At 45.2% G+C, this 18800-nt stretch overlaps 1 protein-coding gene and 1 pseudogene across 4 annotated transcripts in view; both read left to right on the plus strand.

Moving 5' to 3' along the window:
- The first annotated feature begins 2137 nt into the window (after positions 1-2137).
- The window catches only part of GGT5 (gamma-glutamyltransferase 5), a 43468-nt gene continuing 26805 nt past the window's right edge, over positions 2138-18800 (plus strand). The window contains exon 1 of one of the 4 annotated variants that reach the window (XM_040443560.1): positions 2138-2800. In XM_040443560.1, coding sequence (XP_040299494.1) covers positions 2628-2800 — 173 coding nt within the window. In that variant the 5' untranslated portion in view covers positions 2138-2627. The remainder of the gene's footprint in view (positions 2801-18800) is intronic. The other 3 variants (XM_040443558.1, XM_040443561.1, XM_040443559.1) reach the window with 3 other exon arrangements.
- Positions 6037-8231, plus strand: LOC121010466 (cystatin-B-like; annotated as a pseudogene).

An 18800-nucleotide genomic window follows, 5' to 3' on the forward strand; every position in this document is an offset into this window, starting at 1 on the left:
TGGAATTGGGCAAGAGGGGGATTTTCCAAGCACAAACCTAGAATAGAATGAAATTCAAGCTGTGATCAGCTCCAGAAAGAGGCCCAGTTCTCAGGGAACAGTGAGCTGGAAAAGGTCCCCAGATCCTGAGGGTCAGAGCTGGACTGGCGGGCAGCCAGAGAATGCAGCCCAGGAGCGGGGCCTGGAGGGGCAGTGGGGCATAGCACCCTGCCCCCTCCACCACAGGCCAGCCCCTCCTGCCCTCCCTTGGGGTCTGCTAACTTGTCTCCTACACTCGGTTGTGATGCCTGACGTGAGGAGCTGTGAAAGGCTAGAGGGGGTGAGCAGGGGAGGGGGTGTCACAACTGGATGGCCAGATGTCCCCCTGACCAGTGAACATGAGTGGGAACCCCTGAGACCAGGGGCACAGAGGCCAGGGGAGACCAGGTCTGGGCTCTCCTTCACAAGGCAGGAAAACCCAGTGTTTCCAAAGTGCTCACAAGGAAATGGGGTTTATATCTGCAGCCTGGGCCCTGAGCCCCAGAGGGTAGTACTGCTGGGGTCCCCCGGAGACAGGATGGAGGCTGGGCTGCTGGGGTATGCAAACCTCCTCAGCCTTCATTTTGGTGCCAGAGGAAAGGCCATAGCCCTGTTTGCAGAAGAGAAGACTGAGGCCTGAGGGGCTGGTCTTGTTCCTGCTGGAGGTGAAGCTCCTTGGGCTCCCACACGTGGGCAGAGTGCATCCAGTTCCCCAGACCCCACAGGCTCAGCTGAAGCCTCCCTCAGGTGCTGAGGGACTTGCTTTCCTCTCTCTTTCCTTCCCATCATCTCCTACCCGTCCCCTCCGGACATGGATACTCAGGACCCTTCTCAGCTAAGCCTCCCCAGCCGCATCTCTAGCCAGACCTACCTTGATGCTCCTTCCTTTCCTGGACCTTTGTTCCTCCAGCCCTCGCACCCTGGCCTCAGCCTGACCAGGATGGCTGGGGAGAGGAGGGGGGATGTCCCACTCCTGATGCCTCAGACCTGCTGTCTCTGCCGCCCCTGCCTCCTAGCGGGTGGGCTGGCACTAGCCCAGGAATGCACTTTGTTTCCTGGTTGAGCAATGTCACTGTGCTGTGGGGGGTAGTGGGGGCAGGAAAAGGCGCTCACAGCCCTCCCCATCCCACAAGGCAGCTGTGGGAACGGGCCTACTAGAGAGACTGTCCAGGCTGACCAGAAGCTTGGGACAGAGCCCAGCAGTCTGTGTCGCTGAATGGGCATGGTTTCTCTGCTATACCAGGAGGTGTAGAGAGGCCTGGGGAGGGCAGTGCTCAGCTGGGAAGGAAGACAGAGGACATACGGGGTGGGGGGGCATGGGGGCTTTGTGAGTGGGAGTCCAGCCTGTGGCCCCTGCACCCTGTGCCCCTGTGAGCCTGGTCAAGAGGGGACTCAAAGGGTCCCCTCTCCCCCAGCAGCCTCCCTGTTGGACACCCTGAGGTCTGGGCAAGGGAGGGCCTAGGCCAGTGTCCCCAGGAGAGGAGGCAATGTCACCACAGACACAGGGAAGCAGACACATTGCCAGGGAAGGGCAGAGAGGCAGATGGGAGGGCAGCCTTGCTCTCTGGAGGCCCATGGTGGCATTTCTAGGACAGCGGGCCCCAGGGGTAGTGGGTGCCAAGGGCTGGATGCAGGCCCTGTATGCATTCCTCACATAGATGTCTTGTAGTCCTGGGTGTTTGATGCAGATTGGGAAGCTGAACCCCTTCCTAGCACCCTTGTTCCCTGGCTAGGCTGTGGCTGAGCTGGGACTTGAACCTGGGTCCTGAGTGACATCGCCTTAGGTCCTCCCTCCCTCTGTCTCTGGCCCCCTTTAGCCCTACCTCTGTGTCCCAAACATCTCCACTGTCCTCTGACTCTGAGGATACTAGGGCAAGCTGTTGCTGGGCAGGGTCACACCAAGAAGGCAGGAGTCGGGGTGCCACTCTGGCCCCCTTGTCTCTCTGAGCCTGATCCAGGGGAGGGGACTGGGCAGGCAGGCCTGAACCCTGCTGTGCTGGCTTTGCTGGGAACTGGAGAATGGCCGTGGGGGCTCTGGGCATCCTGCACCCCAGCTGTCTTGTGGGCAGTAGGCGCCAAGTCCTCAAGCACGTGGGTTGGGATAGCCCTGGGGAGGAGGGGTGTTTGTATCATCAAGGCTTGCAGGGGGCAGTCTGCGGGAATGAGGGAGTTAACGGTGCTTTCTCCTTTCTGGAAGGAAAACTCCCCACAAACGCCCTGGTCCCTGGCCTCCCGCCAGGGCCAAGAACAGGGACTGAAAACTGGAAGTTCAGGCGTGTGGCCAGCTCTGCCTCTCATAGCAAGCATTAGAGTCAGGCAGCAGCCCTGCCATCGCCAGCTGTCCGTCCATACACCCACCTGTCCTCTGGGTGCCTCTCTTTGTTGGTAAACCTGTCTGTCCACCGTCTGTAATCCTGTCTCTGTCCAACCTTCTCTTACTATCTTTTGTCCAGCTATCTGGACTGTCAATCCATTTGTTTGTCTGTCTCTGGCCTCCATCTATTTGTTCATCTGTCCAATCACTTGTGAGTCTATCTGCCCATCTTGTTCATTCATCCACCCATCTGTCTGTCTACCTGCCTTGTCTCTCCACCCTGGACCTCAGAGCCATGGCCCAGGGACGCAGGGCCACGGTCAGCATGGTCCTTCTGGGATTGGGGCTGGCCCTAGCCATCATCGTGCCCGCCGTGGTCCTCTCTCGCCACCATGCCCACTGCGGCTCCCAGGCCTTTGCCCACGCTGCGGTCGCCGCTGACTCCAAGGTCTGCTCGGAGATTGGACGGTGAGTAAGAGGTGGGTGGGAGCTGGGTGGCTCTCAGTGGCTGGCTCCTCCTGGACACTTTGTGACCCGTGGTGAGAGTGTGGAGAAGGTGCATGTGTGTGTGCACTGGTGGTGGGGGTCACGTGAGTTTGGAGTCCAGCAAGGAGTCAGCCCCAGGACCCTTGCATAGAGCAGGAGAAAAGTGTGCGCAGAGGACAGAAGGGGGCTTGGGGATATTGACAGAGGTGGTGTGTGAGTCCATTCTAGCTCCAGGCCTCAGGAAGCCCCGAGAGGGGACTGCCACAGTGTCCCTGGTCTGGCCCGGGCTGACCCTGATGACTGGCACTGGCCCTTCAGAGAAGCCACACAATTGTCTAAGGCTGGGGTTTTCTTCCAGAAGTATGGGTGAGTCCTGGCTTGCCAGGGTGCACTCAGTGCTGCCCGAGGCCAGTCTCTCACCCTGACCCAGGATCTAGGAAATCTGCCCTTGCTAGCACCATGTCCCCCACAGCCTCCCCTTCTGATGTCAGGGCCTGGGCCCAGCCAGTGACTGTTTGATGTCTGGGGCCGGGGCAAGGTGGGTGGTGGAGAGGGGGCCTGCATTTCCTATTCTTTTCCAGGAAGCCTAGCCCATGAGAGGCTTCCACTGCCCACCGGAGCGGAACATAGCAGGACGCCCCTCCTGGCCCTTGGCCCCCAGCCCGGGCCTGTAAGAAAGAAGCCTGAGAAATCATTCCCTCCCTGCTGGCCGGGTCTGCTTCCCGGAATATCCGCCTCATGGATCACTGTCAGGATCAGAAATGCATTATAAACCGAGGGGACAGTCCCAGCACAAGGGGGAGCACGGCAGAGTCCTGGCCCAGCCACTGCTGGGCAGGTGGTGTTCTGGGCTGTCTTTGTTCTGGCTTCACCTTTCCTGTATGCTTTATCCTTCTGTTGCATTAATTTGCCTTTTCCTTCCTTCCTTCCTTCTTTTGTCTGTCTGTCTGTGCATCTGTTCATCTGTCTCTGGTCCTCTGACCTGGTCCTCTGGGCTCTTCTCAGGGCTTTCTGTCTCCTCCTTCAGGGCTCCTTCTATGATGACAGTGGCTGAAGGTGGCAGCTCAGTGACAAGTGGGGGACAGGCTGTTTGGTCTCCCCAGGGGCCTTCCAGGTGATGGGAGGGGAGTGAACCTCCCCTCCCCCATGCTCTGGAGAACATACAGAGGTGTTGTGCCCACCTGAACCGTAGCTGTAGTTGCAAACCAGGCAGGGGCTTCAGGCCCCAGAGACCAGTGCTGGGGACATGGTCCCCAGGAGTGAGAGCCGCTGCCACATTTCTTTGAGGGGGTTTGGGCCCACTGTGTCTCCCCTTGGAGAGGTTCTTGTCTTGTGGTTCTCTGTGGAATGCCCTGCTGTGCATGTGTGAGGGTCTGTGGTTGGGGTCTCTGCTCTTGAGCCCAAGATCTTCCCTGCAAGTCTCCTTGGTGAGGAGGGCGGATGTGGTTTCTCCCCGGTGTTTTGTGTACTTGTCAAACAGCACTCTCAACTTCCTGTTCTTGTTTTAAGAAGCCAGGAGTGGGAGGGAGCCTGGAGCTGGCCCCAGCTGCTGTGGAACAGGGGGTCAAGAGACCCTGGCTGGGCTGGGGTCCTCCTGGCCAAGATTCCCCTTTGAGGGCTCCTGGCCATGTTGCTGCAGGCTCTGAAGGGAGCTGCCTGCCTGAAGCCCACTCTCCTTCCTCCCTGCTGTCTCTAGCTTCCCTCCCGCCATCTCCTTTTAGCAGCAGGCCTCCCAGACCCGAACTCCTCCTAGCCTACCGTGCCAGGTCTGTTCCTTTGGGGCCATGATTTCTGCAGCCAGGGCCCCTGGGGGAGGAGTCTTAAAGTTGGCATGAGTAGAGACCCAGCACCATGAGTAATGGGTAAATAGACACACGGTGACAGTGAGGTTCCTTTCTCTCTAGTCTGTCATCTTCCAGCCTTATGGCCCAATGTGTTAGGCTTGCATGCAAACTGGGTGTTCTGAGGCTCTGAGCAAGTGCTTGTCTTCTAGAGAGACTGCATGAACTTCAGGGTAGTGTTGGCTTTTGGGCTTTGTGACATATACCTGCCACTCAGAAATACCTGCCCTCCCACAGGATCCTCGGTGGGAAGATTCATTGCTTTTCCATTTGCTGCACTTGATTTATAAAGAAACTAGGCCTGCACAGGAGGGAGCTGCCTGGTGTCACAGAGGGAGGAGGCCTCTGCAGGGATGGAAACTGTCCTGGGCTGCTGGAAGGGTGGGGTCTTCTCAGAATCCTCCACCCCCTGCCCTGGATTCCAATGTCTGCCTAGCTCCTAGCCAGCCTGTAAAGGTCAGAGCTTTACTGATAAAGGGAGTAGTCGTAGAAGAGGATGGTGGGGTCCAGAGCACTCACCTTTTAGGGCACTGGAGTCTGGGCTAGCACTGGGCTGTGGAGGTGGGGACGGGGATGGGCCCCTGAGAGCTGGGTCTTACCAGCTGCTCCGACCCATCCAGGGATCTGTGGGTTTCACTCTCAGCACAGGGGAGAGCAGAAACTCTGGCAGGCTGTTGCGGCCTTTGAGCCTCTGTGAAATGAGACTCATGCTGGCACTTGCACCCTTAAAGGTAGGCATGAAGATTGCCTGGCCCATAGGAGATGCTCCCTTGATGGCAGCAGTCTGACCACTGTTACAGTAGATTGGATTGGATGTGGGTTGACATCTCAGGGTTAGGAGTAGGACCCAGGGTCCGAGCAGGGGACCCCACTGTGGAGTAGGCTCATAGCTCCTTCCCCTCCCAGCCCCTGTGGCCCTAGTGGTTCTCTGGACTCCTGGCCAGCTCACTGGGAAATTACTGCATTTCCTTCCCTCAGGGCTGTGGCTGTGGAAAGAACTTGTTTGCCTGGGCAGTGTGCACCTGCATGTGTGAATGTGCACATCTGGGGGTTTGTGATAGCAGTGATGGTGACAGCAGCCTCTCAGTTCCTCGAAGCCAAACATGTTCAAAATGCATGATCGTTCTGCACTCTAGCTCTCTACTGGTGAGAACTGCTCCCACTCACAGGCTCCGGGAGCCGGGCTGGCTCAATTGGTAGAGCATGGGAATCTTGCTCTCAGAGTTGTGAGTTGGAGACCCACTTTGGGTGTAGAATACATATAAAAAAAAAAAAAAAAAAAAAAAAAGCCAGGCTCAGGGAGGTTGAGTTATGTGTCCAGTATCATGTAACTGCTAAGTGGGAACTCCAGCCCAGGTGGCCTGAGCCCCGGCCATTATGCCTGTGGACATGGATGTGTACAGAGTACAACTCAGTGGGCCTTGCGGGTGCAAGAATGCTTCTCTTCCCAAAAGGTGCTTCATCAAATAGGATGAGCAGCACCTACTATCTGCTAGCCATTGTGCTGGGGTCACAGTGGTAACCCAGATGTTCAAAGTCCTTGCCTTTGTGGTGGGTGAGACAGACAATGAACAAACCCATGCCTAATGCTGAGGGTTGGAAGTAATTCTTGGTCATCTGAACATCCTCTTTTATGAAGTTTCTGTTAAAATCTTCTGCCCATTTTCCTATCAGGTTGTTCTTCAAATGTATTTTCTGTGTTATCAAGACAAATAATTTTTCTGTCTTTTAAGATATGCAATGACTGTTAAGCCACCCTTGCATCCCTGGAAGAACCCCATTTGTTCATGATTTTAATATCATTTTTATTTGATTTGCTGACTGTTTTTTTTTTTTAATTTTTTTTTTCAACGTTTATTTATTTTTTGGGACAGAGAGAGACAGAGCATGAACGGGGGAGGGGTAGAGAGAGAGGGAGACACAGAATCGGAAGCAGGCTCCAGGCTCTGAGCCATCAGCCCAGAGCCCGACGCGGGGCTCGAACTCACGGACCGCGAGATCGTGACCTGGCTGAAGTCGGTCGCTTAACCGACTGCGCCACCCAGGCGCCCCTTGATTTGCTGACTGTTTTTAAGAGTTAAAAGCCCCACCCAACATGGGGCTTAAACTGACGACCCAGAGATTAGGAGTGGCATACTCTACCAACTGAGTCAGCCAGTCACCTCTGATTTGTTACCATTTTGTTTAGGATATTTGTCTTTATGTTTATGAGAGATGCTGGTCTGTATTTTTCCTTTCTTATAATGTCCTTGTCAGGTTTTGGTATCAAAGTTATAGTGGCCTCACTATATATATATATATATACATATATATATATATGAGAACAGCTGGGAAGTGTTCTCTTTTTTCTATGCTCTAGGAGACAAGGTTTTGTTGTTTTTTTGCTTTTTTTGTTATTTTTTTTAATGTTTATTTTTGAGAGAGGGAGACAGAACACAAGCAGGGGAGGGGCAAAGAGAGAGGGAGACACAGAATCTGAAGCAGGCTCCAGGTTCCAAAGTGTCAGCACAGAGCCCGATGTGGGGCTTTCGAACTCACAGTCTGCGAGATCATGACCTGAGCCAAAGTCAGACACTTAACCAACTGAGCCACCCAGGCGCACCTGTTGTTTTTTAAGATTGATGTTATTTTCTCTGTCTTTTTTAATGTTTCTTTATTTTGAGAGAGAGAGAGAGGAGAGAGAATGAGAACCAATGGGGGAGGGGAAGAGAGAGGGAAAACAGAGGATCTGAAGTGGTCTCTGTGCTGACAGCAGAGAGCCCAATGCGGAGCTAGAACTCACGAAACCCGAGATCATGACCTGAGCCAAAGTCGGACGCTCAGCTGACTGAGACACCCAGGCGCCCAAGTTATTTTCTCTTTAAATGCTTGTAAAAATGTACTGTTTAAGGCTTTTGAGCTGGAGTTATTTGTGTATGTGTGTAAAGGTGTTAAACAATGGATTCTAAGGCCACCTGCCTTAAGCAGAGCAGGGACCTCAGGTCTGGTTTCCGCTCGGCCCATCTCCTGATAGCTGCCAGCAAGATGTGTGGGGGCACCTTCAGCCATGCAGTCTGCCACGGCTGAGACCCAGACCATCACCAACCATGTGAAACCACTACTGGAAAGAGCAGGAAAAGAACAAGTTTGCTACTTTTAAGGCTGTGGAGTTCAGGAGCCAGGTGGTCATGGAGAGGAAATACGTCATCAAGGTTCAGGTTGATGATGATGAGTTTGTGCACATTTGAGTATTTGAAAGTCTCCCACAGGAAAACAAGCTCTTGGCCTGGTCCAACTACCAGACCCACAAAGCCAGACATGACGCGCTGGCGTATTTCTAGTTCCCATTTTGAATAGGGCCTGTCTGTGTGGTTCTGTCCTCTGTGAATGTGTCTGGTATCATGAACAATGTGATTTCTACACTGGGCCACTTGAGGGTAGAGGGAGATGTCATGCACCTCTCCTAAGTTTCATTAGGAGAGACAAAGTCAACACAATCAATGATCTTAACTACTTTCAAAGAGGACTTGTATTCTCTTTAAATATATATTTTTAAATCTTTACAAACTTAAAAATAAATAAATACATAAACAAATAAATAAATAATGGATTCTATTACTTTCTTTTAGAGATTTTACTTTTAAGTAATCTGTACATCCAACTTGGGGTTCAAACTCATGACCCTGAGATCAAGAGTTCCTTGGGGCGCCTGGGTGGCGCAGTCGGTTAAGCGTCCGACTTCAGCCAGGTCACGATCTCGCGGTCCGTGAGTTCGAGCCCCGCGTCAGGCTCTGGGCTGATGGCTCGGAGCCTGGAGCCTGTTTCCGATTCTGTGTCTCCCTCTCTCTCTGCCCCTCCCCCGTTCATGCTCTGTCTCTCTCTGTCCCAAAAATAAATAAACGTTGAAAAAAAAAATTAAAAAAAAAGAGTTCCATGCTCTGCGGACTGAGCTACCCAGGCACCCCAATAATGGATTCTATTTCTTTAATAAATATAAGACTATCACATTTTTATTTCTTCTTGTATCCATTGTAGTTAATTCTTTGCAAGGGATTTGTTCAGTTTATGCAAATTGTCACCTTTATTGACAGACAGTGGTCAATACCATTTTCTTATTACCTTTTTAATGTCTGTTGGGTCTGTAGTGAGTCCTCTTTCATTCCTGGTATTGGTGATTAGTGTTTTCTTTGTTCTTGACCAATCTTGATAGGGGTTTTATCAATTTTAGTGTCTTTTTGAAGAATCAACTTTAGTGTTGTTGATTTTCTTTATTATACATTTATAACCTTTTACACTAGTTTCTATTTTTATCTTGATTCTTCTACTTCTGTTGAGTTTGAGTTGCTTTTCAAAAAAACTCATCTTGAGATACACAAATTATAAGATGGGTACGTAGGTTATTGATTTTTAAACTCTTTTCTGATACATGAAAGCTATCATTTTCCCTCAAAGTTTGTCTTAGATGCATTTCACAAGTTTTTTGCTGTTGTTGTGGCTATTTTCCCCCTAAATGTTTATATTTTTATTTTGAAAAAATTTTAAATCCACAGAAAAATGGAAAGAATGCCCATTTACCCTTCACTTAGGTTCACCAATTGTTAATATTTCACCTTGTTTTCTTTTTCTCACTCCATATATTATCTATTTATCTATTTTTATTAATTTTTAAAATCTTTATTAATTTTTGAGAGAGAGAGAGAAACAGAGTGCGAGCAGGGGAGGGGCAGAGAGAGAGGGAGACACAGAATCTGAAGCAGGCTCCAGACACTGAGCTGTCAGCACAGAGCCCGATGGTGGGGCTTGAACTCACGAACCGCAAGATCGTGACCTGCGCCGAAGTAGGATGCCTAAATGACTGAACCATCCAGGTGCCCCAATCTATCTATATGTTTTTAAAAGTAAGTTGCTTTAATCATGGCACTTTATCCCTAACTACTTAAGTATATATCTACTAAGAATAAGATATTCTCCTATATAACACTGATACCATTATCACGCTCAAGAAAATTTGATACCTCATCCAGTTCAAAATTTCCCAATTGATCCAATAATTCTATCATCTATTTTCTTCCTTCCCTCCTGTCTACCATCTATCATCTATCTTCTACTTATCTCTTTACATCCAGTATCCAATCAGTGATTATCATGTTTCTTTGGTCTTCTTTAATCTAGAACTTCCCCCTGCTTCTTTATTTTTATTTTATTTATTTATTTATTTTAGAGGAGAGAGTGTGTGAGTGGGGGAGAGGGGTTGGGATGGGGGGAGAGAGAGAGAGAGACAGGAGGGGGGAGAAGAATCTTAAGCAGGTTCCACACTTATGGAGTCTGATGCGGGGCTTTATCTCACAACCCTGGGATCATGATCTGAGCCAAAATCAAGAGTTGGTCACTCAACCAAATGAGCCACCCAGGTGCCCCTTCTCTGCCTCTTTAAAAGAAATGAACAAACAATCGATCTTCTATGATATTAACGTTTTTAAGGAAGCCAGTCCAGTTGTATCACAGTCTTGTTTCACAATCTTGGTTTGTCTAGTATTGTCTATTGTCTATTATTTCTTTCTTTTAATCTTTAAAAATTTTTTGATATTTATTTTTGAGGGGGGGAGGGGCAGAAAGAGAGAAGAGGATACAGAAGATCCGAAGTGGGTTCTGTGCTGACAGCAGAGACCCCCAATGCAGGCCTCGAGCTCATGAGTCATGAGATCATGATCTGAGCTGAAGTCGGACGCTTAACCGATTGAGCCACCCAGGCGCTCCTCTAATTATTTCTTCATGATCAGATCCAGGTTAAACACAAAGGATCTCCTATCATTGGTGATGCTAAGTTGGATCACATCATAAAAGTGGTATCTTCCAGATCTCTCCACTGTAAGGGGTAGTGCCCTATTAAATAAGTAACATATGGTTTGATACTTTGAGACCAGGCGAGTATCTTTTTATTAAACAACACTTGACCCCATGTTTTAGCATCTATTTTGGTCCTTGTCTGAATAAATAAATTTGTGTTTGCAAAAAGGTGATTTCTAAACCTGTCATTTCTTCAACATTCATTAGCTGGCATTCTTTTATAAAGGAGATCCCCTCTTACCCAACCTAAATGTTCTTGAGTATCACTATTGACTCAAGGATTATCTTTTTAATGTATTTTTTAATTAAAAACTTTTTTTCCAATGTTTATTTATTTTTGAAAGAGAGAAAGAGAGAGCAAGTGGGGGAGGGGCAGAGAAAGGAGACACAGAATCCAAAGCAGGCTAATGGCTCTGAGCTGTCAGCACAGAGCCCGACGTGGGGCTTGAGCCAGGAGCCATGAGATCATGACCTGAGCCAAAGTCGGACGCCTACCTGACTGAGCCACCCAGGCACCCCTCAAGGATTGTCTTAATTCAACATGTTATAATCCAACATTGTTATTGTTTTTGATGCCCAAACTGTTACAGATTTGACCAAAGAGAGCCCCTCTAAGCCAGCAACTATGTTCTTTTACACAAATCCATTAGTCTTAGAAAATTTTCTTGACTTCTAGCCCAAAATGTTCCAGGATCTGCTTGTATGTCCCCTCAGCCAGATCTGAAATCAGGAATTAGTAGATTATGGTATTTCAGAAACCAAGATTTAAGTGCTAGGAGTGTTCACTGATATGGGGAAGCCATTGCTTCTATGATGTGTCAATGCATAGAACCAGAAGAAACATACAAATGTCATGAGTCTGTACTGAGACCTCCAGTTCAGATCCACCATGATAGGCTTCTTCTCATTTTCCTCTCATCTGTGTGTCTCCTCTACCATGGTAAGAGAAGTTCCCACCAAATATATTTACTTACTCATTCTATCCCCAAGTACTCACAAAATAGTCTCCAAGTTAATTCAATAGTATCACTCAATGAATCTAAGTAAAGTTTGAGATCTCTTTGCATGGTTTTGTTGTTGTTGTGTTTGTCTTTAGCACATATCCCACAAAAGATGTATGGTACAATTAAATTTTTTTCCTATGTGGTTATCAGTTCAATATATGTTAGCTTAATTTTTTTTTCAGTTCATATTCAATGTTAGGGTTTCCTTTTTCATCCTTTTTGTTAATTTTATTTTTGAATACAAGTCAAAACTATGTAAAAAGATATCCTCAAAGATCTCATTCACCTTACCTTCATTCTGTTCCTATTCAGTCTTTTAGAGGGAATAATTTTCATCTGTCTCTGATTTATTTTTCCTGTTTTTTTTTTAATTTATATATCTCCTTTTCATTTTCTTTTTCTTTTTTTGCTATTATGTCTGGGTTTTTTTTTGTTTTTTTGTTTTTTGTTTTTTGTTTTTTTGCAAAACAAGAAAATATATCACTTACTTTCTCTTTCTGGCATAGCTTTTAATATCAAGAGCCTTGTATTTTTGCTCTAATGATTATTATATTTCTGTTGGTATCTTTATTGTATGTTATATATTATATGTAATTATAATATTAGGTATATAAATATGATACTTGTAGTTCTCTTACTTTTTTGGGGATATTCTCTATTTGCTCCTCTGATGGTTAAACTAGGCTATGGTGCCCAGTAATTTGGTCAAATACTAGTCTAGATGTTGCTCTCAAGGTATTTTATAGATGCGATTAACATTTCATTCAGTTGACTTTAAAACAGATCATCCTGAAACCTGGGTGGGCCATGGCCAATCAGTTGAAGACCAGAACTACAAAAACAGGTTTCTGGGAAAAGAATCTGTAACATAAAAATCCTGAGTTTCCATCCTTCTGACCTGCCCTACAGATTTTGAACTTGCCAGCCTCTGCAATAACATGAACCGATTCCTCAAAATAAAAATCTTTATGTCTATCCTATTGGACTGATAGAATTCCCTACCATGGGTAATACTGAAATTACCTGGAAACCTCTTCTTCCCCCTGTTTTTTCTCTCTCCCAAGATAGGATCTGAAGGGATATGGGATACCTTCTTACTCTTAGTTAATACCTATCATTCTATCAAACCTTATTCTATTTCTTATTCAGCCTCTTTCTTCTCACTCCCATCTTCCTTTTTGTGTCCACACAATAGGCCTCACCATCCATAACAGCTTTAGCTGTTTCTACCCCTTTTTTAGTTAATTTCCTCTCTTCCCACCAAATGAGTTTTCTGTCCACAGAATCATTAAAAGGAAATTTTTCATTGGTTCATTTAACCCATCTACGCATCCAATTTCATGTGTAAGAACACAGGCACATTTACTTTTATCAATACCGGGGGGTCTGTAAACCAAAGAGTATTTTTTTAATGTTTACTTATTTTTGAGAGAGAGAGAGAAAGGGAGAGAGAGAGAGAGAGAGAGGAGGAGGAGAGGGGCAGAGAAAGAGGGGGACAGAAGATTCCAAGTGGGCTTTGTGCTGACAGCCAAGAGCCTGATGTGGGGCTCAGACTCACCAACTATGAGATCATGGCCTGAGCTATAAAGTGAGGTGCTTAACCAACTGAGCCATCCAGATGCCTCCAAAGAATTTTTTCTTTTAAATTGTCATTTGACTGGCACATAAGTAAAAGACAACAGTCATGTACTCAAAACCATATCTCTAAACCATTTTTTATGGTTGTGCTGTACCTACATCTTCAGAACAAGAGCCATTAAGTTTCTGTACGAATTCCATTACAACCATCATTTTTAGTTTTAGGTCTACATGTAAATATATATTCAATTCTTACTCCCACTCATGTCCAAGTCTTTCCAGTTATTTTGGTTCTGAAGTTTGCTTTTTATTAGATTCTTCAGGAAGGGTTCATGGGGAAAATATTCACTGAGTTCTTGCGTGTTTATTTTTTTTTTCTTCCAAGTCTTTATTTAGATTCAAGTCAGTTAACATATGATATAATGCTGGTCTCAAGAGTAGAATTTAAGGATTCATAACTTACATATACTGCCTAGTGCTCACTACAAGTGCCCTCCTTAACGTCTATCACTCATTTAGCTCCCCCCTCCCCACCTTTCCTCCAGCAATGCTCAGTTTGTTCTCTATAATTGAGTCTCATGGTCTGCCTCCCTCTCTGTTTTTATCTTATTTTATTTTTCCTTCCCTTCTCCTATGTTCATCTGTTTTGCTTCTTAAATTCCACATATGAGTGAAATCATATGATCTTTGTCTTTTTCTTTTTTTAAAAAAAATTTTTTAATGTTTATTTATTTTTGAGAGACAGAGAGAGACAACATGAGCAGGGGAGGGGCAGAGAAATAGGGAGACACAGAATCTGAAGCAGGTTCCAGGCTCTGAGCTGTCAGCACAGAGCCCGACACAGGACTCAAACTCACGAACCACGAGATCATGACCTGAGCCGAAGTGGACGCTTAACTGACTAAGCCACCCAGGCACCCGGTTTTTGTCTTTTTCTGACTGACTTATTTCACTTAGCATAATACACTCTAGTTCCACCTATGTCATTGCAAATGACAAGATTTCATTCTTTTTGATCACCAAGTAATATTTCCATTGTGTATATATATATACACCACATCTTCTTTATCCATTCATCAGGGCTTTATTCATTCATTGGGCTCTTTCCATAATTTGGCTATTGTTGCTAGTACTGCTATAAACATTTTTGTTGTCTGATTGCTGAGGCTAGGACTTCCAGTACTATCTTGAACAACAGTGGTGACAGTGAACATCCGTGTTGTAGTCCTGACCTTGGGGGAAAAGCTCTCAGTTTTTCCCCCTTGAGGACGATATTAGCTGTGGGTCTTTCATATATGGCCTTTATGATGTTGAGGTATGTTCCATCTATTCCTACTTTTTTGAGGGTTTTTATCAAGATTAGATGCTGTATTTTGTCAAAAGCTTTTTCTTCATCTATTGAGGGGATGTGGTTCTTATCCTTTCTTGTACTAATGTGGTGTGTCACATTGGTTGATCTGTGAATATTGAACTACCGCTACAGCCCAGGAATAAACCCCACTTGATCATGGTGAATAATTCTTTTAATGTACTGTTGGAGTTAATTTGCTAGTATCTTGCTGAGAATTTTTGCATTCGTGTTCATCGGGGATATTGGTCTATAATTCTCCTTGTCTGGTCCTTGTCATTATAATTGGTCCTTGTCTGGTTTTGGAATCAAGCTAATGAAGTTTTCCTTCCATTTATATTTTTTAGAACAGTTTCAGAAGAATAGGTATTAATTCTTCTTTAAATGTCTGATAGAATTCCCCTGGGAAGTCATCTGGCCCTGGACACTTGTTTGTTGGGAGATTTTTGATTACTGATTCAGTTTCTTTGCTGATTATGGGTCGGTTCAAATTTCTCTTTCTTCCTGTTTTGGTTTTGGTTGTTTATATGTTTCTAGGAATGTATCCACTTCTTCTCAGATTGCCCAATTTGTTTATATATAATTGCTCATAATATTCTAATTGTATTTCTGTGGTGTTGATTGTGATCTCTCTTCTTAAATTTTGTGATTTTATTTATTTGGGTCCTTTCTCTTCATCTTAAGTCTGGCTAGGAGTTTACCAATTTTGCTAATTCTTTCTATCTTTCTTTCTTTTTATTTTTTTATGTTTATTTAGTTTTTGAGAGAGACAGAGCACTAGTGGTGGAGGGGCAGAGAGAGAGGGAGACACAGAATTGGAAGCAGGCTCCAGGCTCTGAGCTGCCAGCACAGAGCCCGACACAGGGCTCAAACCCATAAACCGTGAGATCATGACCTGAGCTGAAGCTGGACACTCAACTGACTGAGCCACCCAGGCACCCCACTAATTCAAAGAATCAGCTCCTAGTTTCAATCTGTTCTGTTTCTTTTTATTTCTATATCATTTATTTCTGCTCTAATCTTTATTATTTCCTTCTTCTGCTGGTTTTAGGCTTGATTTGCTGTTCTTTTTCCAGTTCCTTAGATGTAAGACTAGGTTGTGTATTTTAGACATTTCTTGCTTCTTGACGAAGACCTGTATTGCTGCACACTTCCCTCTTATGACCACCTTTGCTGTGTCCCAAGGTTTTAGAATGTTGTATTTTCATTTTCATTTTCTTCTATGTATTTTCAAATTTCTTCTTTAATTTCCTGGTTAACCCATTCATTCTTTAGTAGGATGTTCTTTAACCTCCATGTATTTTTGGTCTTTCCAAATTTTTTCTTGTGGTTGACTTCAAGTTTCATAGCATTGTGGTCTGAAAATATGCATGGTATGCACTGGTTGAGACTTGATTTGTAACCCAGTATGTGATCTATTTTGGAGAATGTTCTGTGTGCACTCAAAAAGAATGTGTATTCTGCTGCTTTAGGATGAAATTCTCTAAATATATCTGCTAAGTCCATCTGGTCCAGTGTGTCATTCAAAGCCATTGTTTCCTTGTTGAACTTCTGCTTAGATACATCTATTGCTATAAGTGGGGTTTTAAAGTCCCCTACTATTATTGCATTATTATCAATGAGTTTCTTTAAGTTTCTTATTAATTGATTTATATACTTGGCTTCTTCCAAATTGGGGGCATAAATATTCATGATTGTTAGCTCTTCTTACTGGATAGACCCCTTTACTGTGATATAATCTGTTTTTGCAGTCTTTGTTTTAAAATCTAGTTTGTCTGATATAAGTAGGCAACTCTAGCTTTCTTTTGATGTCCACTAGCATAATAAATCATTCTCCATCCCCTCCCTTTCTATCTGGAGGTGACTTTGGGTCTAAAATGAGTCTTTTGTAAGCAACATATCAATGGGGCTTGTTTTTTTAATACATTCTGATACCCTATGTCTTGATTGGAGCATTTAGTCTATTTACATTTAGAGTAATTGTTGATATATATTAATTTAGTGCCATTGTATTACCTATAAAGTAATAGTTCCTGTAGATTGTCTCTGTTCCCTTCTAGTCTTTGTTGATTTGGTCTCTCTTTCCCACTGAAAGAGTCCCCTTTAATATTTCTTGCAGGGCTGGTTTAGCGGTCATGAACTCCTTTAGGTTTTCTTGTCTTGGAAACTCCTTACTCTCCTTCTATTCTGAGTAACAACCTTGCTGGATAAAGTATTCTTGGCTGCCTATTTTTCCCACTTAGCACATTTAATATGTAACGCCACTCCCTTCTGGCCTGTCAAGTCTGTGGACAGCTCTGCTGCAAACCTTATGTATCTGCCCTTTTAGGTTAAGGACCTTTTGTCCTTAGCTTTCGGATTTCTCTTTGTCAAGTTTCACTGTGATATGTCTTGGTGTTGGCATGCTTTTGTTGATTTTGAGGGGAGTTTTCTGTGCCTCTTGGACTTGAATGCCTGTTTCTTTCCCCAGACTAGGGAAGTTCTCAGCTACAATTTGTTCAAATAAACCTTCTGTCACTTTTTCCTGCTCTTCTGGGACTCTTATGATAGGGATATTATTGTGCTTTATAGAATCACTGAATTCCCTAAGTCTATATTTGTGATCTAATAGTTTTTTTCCCTCTTCTTTTCAGATTCATTATTTCCCATAATTTAATCTTTTATATCACCTATCCATTCCTCTGCTTCTTCCATCCTCATTGTGAGGATCCAGTCAATTTTGCATCTCAGTTACAGCATTTTTTAATTGGGCCTGACTAGTTTTTAGGTCTTTTGTCTCTGCAGCAAGAGTTTCTCTGGTGTCTTCTATGCTTTCAAGCCCAGATAGTATTCTTATGATTGTAGCTCTAAATTCTTGTTCATATTGCTTATGTCTGTTTTGAGTACGTCCCTGGCTGTGGTTTCTTTTTTCTTTCTTTTGGGGAGAATTTCTCCTTCTTGTCATTTTGTCTAGCTCTTTGCCTTTTGTGTGTTATGAAAACTTGTTATTTTTCCTGTTCCTGAGAGTAATGCTCTATAAGAAGAGGTCATACACTGTCCAGGAACTGCCATGTCAGGAAGTGTTTCTGGTGTATGCTGTGTGCACTCTGCTGTTGTGATTTGTCTGCTCTTTTCTCCACATCAGCCCTCTGCAGAGCTCTTCCTTGGTTGCAGTGGGGAGTGTTTGGACCTTTGACTAGGTGTGCTTTGATTTGTTAAAATAATCCTTTTTTTTTTTTAAAAGACTGTTCCAAAAAAAGAGAAAGAAAAAGGAACAAAAAACCCAAACAAGCAAACAAACAGACCAAAAACTGTATGCCTGATTCCAAAGGAAAAAAAAAAAAAAAGAAAGGAAGGAAGGAAAAAGCCTGATCCTATTTCCATCAGAACTGAAGCTGATGCTTTGGAGCACTCTATGATCAGTAGACTTGGTGCATGTGTGGGGCTTGTGTTGGTCCTCTTGAGGAGAGGCCCACTGTGCTGACTCAGTCAGACCTGCCCTAGTGAAGGTGCACCTGCAGGGCACAGCAGGGTGGGTTTTGGTGTAAGCAGCTCCAGCCTCCACTGGGAGTGTTCTGTTGCTTGCTGAAGTCCAACAGTGCTGGTGGGTGAGGGAAGATGGCATCACTCTGCTCTCTTATCACAGGGTAGAGAAGCTGGTGTCCACGCTGTTCAGGTAGCCCTCACAGACAAGTGAACAATCTCCCCTCCTGTGTTCCAGGCTTCCTTCAGATCTCCCAGTGAAACCCAGGGGATCCCTACACCATGCTGTCAATTCCTGGGCTTCTGCCTTCCTTCTCCACAGGAGCACCACTGCCTGCCCAGATCTACTCCATTGAATGGCGCAGACTTCTAAATGCTCAGATTTTGAGCTCCACTGTTTGCAAAAACTTCCGATAATCAGTTCCTCTTGATTCTCCAGTCAATGGTTTCAGGGAAGAAGTATTTTTCTTGTGTGGGCCTGATGTGCAGTTCTCTCTTCCCTTCTCTCCTCTCTACGAAAGGGGCTCCCTTCTCACCTCGGCGCCATGGCTTTTCTCTCCCCCAGTTCACATCTCAGCATCTTGTACCTGTCACGTTCTCTCCCTCTAATTGGGCAGGTTGTTCTCTTAATCCTCAGATTGATTTCATAGGTGTTCAAAATGATTTGATGTGAATCTAGCTGTGTTTGAGGGATGAGGCAAGCCTGGGGTCCCCTTACTACTCTGCCATCTTAACTCTCTCCCTCTTGCACGTTTATAACAGTTTGTGGCCTTTGTAGGTGATGGTCAGTTTAGATGGATATAAAATCTTTGGTTCACGTTTTCTTTCCTTGAATGTGTTGATTATAACACTTCACCATCCCTGGAACAAAGCATTGGTGTTGAAAAGTCTGATGACAATCTTATTTTCTTTCTCTTCTAGAA

Source organism: Herpailurus yagouaroundi, unplaced genomic scaffold (assembly GCF_014898765.1).
Source record: "Herpailurus yagouaroundi ecotype Mexico unplaced genomic scaffold, PumYag 191, whole genome shotgun sequence".
Taxonomy (NCBI): Eukaryota; Metazoa; Chordata; class Mammalia; order Carnivora; family Felidae; genus Herpailurus; species Herpailurus yagouaroundi.